Consider the following 6,342-nt stretch of genomic DNA (forward strand, 5'->3'; position numbering starts at 1 on the left):
TACCGAGCCTTCAGAAAACTAGAAAACGGTAATTCTTAATAAAACTGTCCATATGTACTTTATTCCTTAAGCCCTACCAAATCTGCGCTTATCCACCGATCAATCAACACATTCGGTATTCACAAAATGGAAGCATAAACACGCCAAGACCTGTTTCTCTTTCCCTTTTGGAAAGTTCTCTTTTCCTCCATTTTTGGCAGCAGACATATAATACGGATCACTCATCAGAGGAAATTAACTTTGGATTGGAAGGTGGAAAAGCAATTTCACTGTTTTATCTTTTACATATTATTTACACATCAACATTTGTCTTTATGTTGCTTTTCACTTGTATTGTTTGAAAAATCTTGTGGGTGCACTTCTAGGCTCTGCAGCGTACTTTGGAATTTGAAGAGGAGTTAGCAGAGAAATTTGGTGGTGGGACCCGCAGTAAAGATGCTGTAGATGACAGTGAAGAAACAGAAAGGAGCGGAAACAAGAGCCAGACAGTTTCAGACATTCGGAAAAAGTATGAGAAAAAGCTTGCTGCTCATGATGGTAGTCAACATGGCGTATGTGTCTGAGTTTCTTTCTTTTAGTTGTAGCATCATGGCAAGTTGGATATGATAATGCTAACTTGTACAGACGCTTATACTGCCTTGTGTGTCTTGTCAGGAACAAGATGGACAAAAAGATACATCGGTGCCGGGAGCTGGGGTATGTATTTTCTCTGGGTTCTTGACAACTTGGTTGTTGGTGTTACAAATGGTTTACTGTTGATCACCCATGTAGTCATACAATACTAGGATTTTGTTAGACTCAGATGCATGATTGTCTCCATCTCTATCTTCTGTCATATTCCTTCTGACTTATGAGAGGGATGAACTACTTGGACCATTACAGTAAAGTTTTGATATGCTGATGGGGCATCCTTCCTTTCATTAATTGTCCTATTTGCGTTCTGCACAAGATTTTTGATAATTTTCCTGAACACATTCGTTTAGTCAGAATTTGATAATTTAATAGTCTTAACCTGCTATAAGAGATGCTGATTTCATAAATTGCGTCAATTCAGAGATGGGAAAATCCATTTCAGTAACATTTTACTGCACAAAAGCTGTGATGAAAGGGGAAGGCAGACATGCTTTCATAGTGCATGCAGAGATCTCTAGTATTACATTTATTTGGACATATTATATGGAACACAAATTGGTGCTCTGCGAGCATGCGCACTTAATAGTCTTTCCGAAGTTTTCTTATTCTGCTTTCTAGACATTAAACATCACCCTTCCAGTTTTGTTTTTCTATGGATTTCAAGCAGGTGAATGATATTATGTTTTTTACATCGCAGTTCAATTTCCGAGGGATCATTTCATCGTGCTTTGAACCTCACTTGTCAGTTTATGTAGAGCTGGAAGAGAAGACTCTTATGGACAGTTTGGAGAAAGAAATACTGGTATAAGTGTCAATAGCAATAACAGTTACTTTTCCTTAAATAGATCTGTCCTACTAATTAATATTTGTTTCTCATACTTAGGAAGAGACATGGGAAATTGAGGAGGGAAGTCAGACTAATATTTTATCTAGCAGCATTAAGGTAAAGTATTCAGTGTTTGCTGTAGTGCCGCATCTGGTGCACATTAATTCAAACAGTTTTTGGGATTACTTTGTTATTTAGTTGAGCTTCTATGTCATCAAATGCTGCATCATCTATGGAGCAAATATATTACAGAAATGTTGCATAATCTATAGAGAAGATACGATTGCGGAGATGGTACATTAGACAATTTTTTGGGTCACCTGTTCTGCTTGCACTAACTTGTTTCTTTTTGTTTTCTTAAGGTCTTTGTAATCATCAGGAGGAGCTTGAAGCGATGCAGTGCTTTGACGAAAAACCAGACATTGTTTAATCTCTTTAAGGTGCTTTTAAAATAATATGCTTGCTGTGTGCCTCTTGGCCTAGTATACGTTCTTCTGTTGTGAAAGTTTATAATAATTTAAGAGCTGACTAGAACCTCTCTATAATTATTGTGATCTCCCATGTTCCCTCTTATAGGCTAACAAAAAGGGAAGGAAAAAGAGAATTGAGGAAAAGAAGAGTGAGGGTAGTTTATCTTTTTGAGGAGGAGAGTTTAATCCATTTTGACATACAAATGAAATGTCAGATGATCACGTTTGGCATGGATTCACCTTGGTAACAAAGGGTTAGGACCCTAGCCTTTCTAAACTTGAAATGACACCTTATGTCATTCATTAGCATAAATTTACAATACCTCTAGAATATATTCATTGATGTAATGTCCCAAAACTGGAATGAGTGAAGAGGCTTTACACTTCCAGATTAGTGACTAGGCCAAGGGTCTACATTAGCTAATACCCTTGATCTCTTTGTAATAGGCATTTCAAAAAGTTCTTAAAGCTTATGCTACCAAGCTTTTCTCTAGATTGCCAAAGGGTGGTACAGGAATTGTTGCAGCTGCCACAGGTATTGAAGGACAGATAAAGGTATATTCTGAATTCTCATTTGGAGGCTTAGTTATCGTTTTCTACTACTAAATTCTCCACTTACTTCTTATGAAACATTGTTTCCAGACATCGGACAAGGATGAAAGGGTGATCTGCTACATAGTAAATACTGCAGAGTATTGTCACAAAACGGTCAGTTTTCTCCTTGTACTGGTAATTTAGGAATTTTATTTAATAACACATCCAGTTATGCGTCTTATGCATGCTCAATCAGAATTCCATTAATCAATGACCAGAAAAGGTCCAGAACTAGATGACCTTCCTTGAAGCATTTTTTTGAGTTCGTTAGGGTTAATGAAATTATAATTTACAAGCTAAGGTGATGAGGAACAGTCATCATAGAAATTAACAGAGAAATTCCTAATACTCTTTTCTTTTCTGTTGTCTCTTCAAACTCATGCCGAACTCCATTTTATCATGTTACCAGTGTGGTGAATTAGCAGATAATGTCTCAAAGATGATTGATGCTCAATTTGCAGATAGAGTGGATATGTCTGAAGTACAGGTACAAAAATGCTCTACTAGTTTGATTTGTAAATTTTCTTAGATGGTGCCACTGCTTAGTGTTTGAATGCATTTTCAGGATGAATTTTCAGCAGTTATTACAAAATCATTGATTACACTAGTGCACGGAATAGAAACAAAGTTTGACTCTGAGATGGCTGCAATGACTCGTGTTCCATGGAGTACTCTCGAAAGTGTTGGTGATCAGTCCGAGTACGTTAATTACCTCCTCCATTTCCACCTTCTGACAAAAACATTTCTTATGATTTGTTGAAGCTTGTAAATTTCCTGCAGGTACGTCAATGACATAAATTCGATCCTTACCAGTAGCATTCCTGTGCTCGGAAGCCTTCTCTCTCCCATTTACTTCCAATTCTTTTTGGATAAGGTAAAAATTGTCTTCAATTTCAAGCAATTTTTATTTTTAAAATTTTAAGGCTTACCTGTGTAAATACCTTGATCTCTGCATCATTTCGCAAAAAAAAAAAAAAAAAAAAAAGCTCACATTTTCATCATTATGCAGCTTGCGTCGTCTCTCAGTCCACGGTTCTTTCACAATATATTCAAATGCAAACAGATATCAGAGACTGGAGCACAGCAAGTACTGATAATCTTGACTTACTATCACTTCAATATAAAGTTTTACTCATCAGCAAAAATCTTGACTGTGGGGTGAGCCAAGCTGGCTCTTTTACTACTAGAGCAGTTTGAGCTCACTAGCGCACGCCTTAATAATTTTTGCAATGTCAGCGCCTTGTAGCTTATCAAATGGTGATCATCTTAATGTAATTTTAATTTAACTGGCACGGCATTATTGCAGATGCTTTTGGATACGCAAGCAGTAAAGACTATTTTGCTGGAAATTCCTTCTCTTGGAAAACAAGTAAGCTTGCCAGCATTTCTGAAGTGTGGATCCTTCTATTGATTTTTTTCCTTTTTTCTTTTTTTCTTTTTCTGTTTAATTATATTTTAAACTGACATTTTTTCCCCAGCTCTGTCATCCTCTATAAATTTCCATTTCTTTACTTTAGGGCAAGCAAGTAATTGCACTTCATTCCTGAAGTAATAATGTAATATGTAGTTTTGATGAAATAAAGTGGCTGATAGCTGAAACTGTCCATATGATTGGTCGTAGAAAGCTGAATAAGCAAAGCTGACCATTGCTTGTTTGAAACATTCAGTCTCCTGATGAATATGAGACGACACTGTTACAGAAAAAACAGTTATAATATCTCTCAATCCTCGCAGGAAGTCTTTTCCATTGTCACTAATATTTTGCGCACTGAGTTCGTCTTGTTGAAGTTATTGCTCCACTAAAAACATTGCTAAATCTCTGAATGCCCTTGGTACAAAACTTAAAACAACAACATTGGCTTAAACTTTTTGTGAACCTCTCTATTTTGAACAGACAGCAGGAGCTGCTAGCTATTCTAAATTTGTCAGTCGTGAGATGAGCAAAGCAGAAGCATTATTGAAGGTCAGTGATTGATGAGCTGTGTTAGTCTCAAAAATGATCTTGTATATTGAAGGTCCGGATAGTATATTGAATTTGGCTTGCTTTTAGGTCATACTATCTCCAATAGATTCTGTGGCAGATACATACTGTGCACTGCTGCCAGAGGGAACACTTGCAGAGTTTCAGCGGCTTTTGGAGCTTAAGGTTCCACTCTTCATTTTATTCTCCCGCGTTTTCTCAATCTAAAATGTTTTATTTCTGAGGTTGCTATAAGATATTAGCAATTTGGTGGAACTCTTTATTTTCCATTTAGAGCATGGGACTGGGATTAAATTTCTAAATTAGATGATCACGTTAGGCTGTTACCTTCAGCTCTGAGTGCTCTATATAACTCTAAATGACGATTTTGGTGCCTAACATGCTAGACGAATATGCCCTAGACATGGCTTTGCTTGGTCATACTCTATTTGCTTTTAACTTTGACAGAGTGCTCTTCAAGATTATTTAAGAGATTATAACCCAAAATTAGTGTCAATGATACGGAGACTCTAATCTTCAGTATAAAGGCTATAAGTTGCAGCAAGAAGCTCTGACAAGTCAATCAATTTACTTTAGAAAGCTTTATAGTGATCTTGAATTTTCATTCATATCCTGGGGTACGAGAGCTATTGTGCTAGCTGCTCACTTTTTGTTGGTCGATTCTCATGCTTTTCTCATTTGTACACAATATCTTGAATGCACTTTGTGATTGCAGGGCCTGAAAAAGGCTGATCAGCAGAGCATACTGGATGACTTCAACAAACGTGGGTCAGGTATCTCTCAGTCGACCATTATGGCCCCTTCAGTTGTACCATCTGCTCCAAACACCTCAATAGCACCGGCCATAACTAACGTACCATCATCACCTGGGGCCATCATTTCAAGAGAAGATGTGCTGACCAGAGCAGCTGCACTTGGAAGAGGTGCAGCTACTACTGGCTTTAAGAGATTCCTCGCTTTAACAGAAGCTGCAAAAGATCGCAAGGATGGACCATTCAGGAAGCTATTCAATGGATAAGTACCAATTTCTGAGCTCATCATTCTTGGCAGGTCTTTTCCTTTATTACTTTCCCCATTATTGTAATATCAACTGTTGTTCATTAAATTTTTTTCCAGGAATAGCAAAAGCTATTGTACATTTTTGCGGTGTAGATTGTAAATTAGAGTTTTATCAAAATTATGAAAATGATTTCAGAGCTGTTTCCACTTTTAGTGCAAAAAAATTCCAAAATGTACCGCCTGGAATACTGTTTTCTTCGAGTAAAATCATCTTCCCTAACCAACCAGGCACATTTCGGAAAATTCATTTACAAGACAATCTTAATTGTTTCACTTTGTAATTAGGTCTATTGGCTACAAGAAAGGTACTTTATTCATTCCCACTCATGAGTGATAGTGATTTTTGTGGACAGTATTGTAAAGTCATCCATGGATCAGATGCTTCTGTCTTGGTACAAACTGTTTTCTAACAATTGTCGCTCATCTTTTAGCACTGCGGAATGGAATCTGATGGTGTATGCTCATGAGGAGGAGTAACACTTTGTTCATGTGAAGGAGAATTACCCTTTTTTTTTTCTTCTTTTTTTCATTTTCATTTTTCGATCTTGCCTGATCTATGGCCTATGCGGTAGGGGTGCTTAACGGTTCGGCTTAACAGTTATCGGATTATAAATGTAGTAATCCGCTAACCATCCAATAAGACAACGGGCGGATTAGTATCGGATTAACAATTATTGGGCGTATATCGGGCGGCTTATCATTTAAACCAAATAGAAATTTTTTGAACAATCATTCAATCAATACCAACCAGTTTCAAATCAATGCCAAATTTTTAATAT

The 6,342-nt window shown here is 37.0% G+C and overlaps 1 protein-coding gene across 4 annotated transcripts in view; it reads left to right on the top strand.

Annotated features, from left to right (window-relative positions):
* The window catches only part of LOC104118972 (vacuolar protein sorting-associated protein 53 A), a 28,097-nt gene extending 22,008 nt beyond the window's left edge, over window positions 1-6,089 (top strand). For 2 of the 4 annotated variants that reach the window (XM_009630357.4, XM_018778541.3), the window contains 15 exons: window positions 366-551; window positions 655-696; window positions 1,331-1,435; window positions 1,517-1,576; window positions 1,822-1,899; window positions 2,377-2,484; window positions 2,572-2,637; window positions 2,933-3,010; window positions 3,089-3,222; window positions 3,304-3,397; window positions 3,533-3,610; window positions 3,830-3,892; window positions 4,418-4,486; window positions 4,574-4,669; window positions 5,220-5,710. In XM_009630357.4, the coding sequence (XP_009628652.1) occupies window positions 366-551; window positions 655-696; window positions 1,331-1,435; window positions 1,517-1,576; window positions 1,822-1,899; window positions 2,377-2,484; window positions 2,572-2,637; window positions 2,933-3,010; window positions 3,089-3,222; window positions 3,304-3,397; window positions 3,533-3,610; window positions 3,830-3,892; window positions 4,418-4,486; window positions 4,574-4,669; window positions 5,220-5,522 (1,560 nt within the window). In that variant the 3' untranslated portion in view covers window positions 5,523-5,710. Of the gene's footprint in view, window positions 1-365; window positions 552-654; window positions 697-1,330; window positions 1,436-1,516; window positions 1,577-1,821; window positions 1,900-2,376; window positions 2,485-2,571; window positions 2,638-2,932; window positions 3,011-3,088; window positions 3,223-3,303; window positions 3,398-3,532; window positions 3,611-3,829; window positions 3,893-4,417; window positions 4,487-4,573; window positions 4,670-5,219; window positions 5,711-5,916 lie in introns of those variants that run through there. The other 2 variants (XM_070175101.1, XM_009630358.4) reach the window with 2 other exon arrangements.
* Window positions 6,090-6,342: the final 253 nt, after the last annotated feature.

This window comes from Nicotiana tomentosiformis, chromosome 5 (assembly GCF_000390325.3).
Source record: "Nicotiana tomentosiformis chromosome 5, ASM39032v3, whole genome shotgun sequence".
Lineage (NCBI taxonomy): Eukaryota > Viridiplantae > Streptophyta > Magnoliopsida > Solanales > Solanaceae > Nicotiana > Nicotiana tomentosiformis.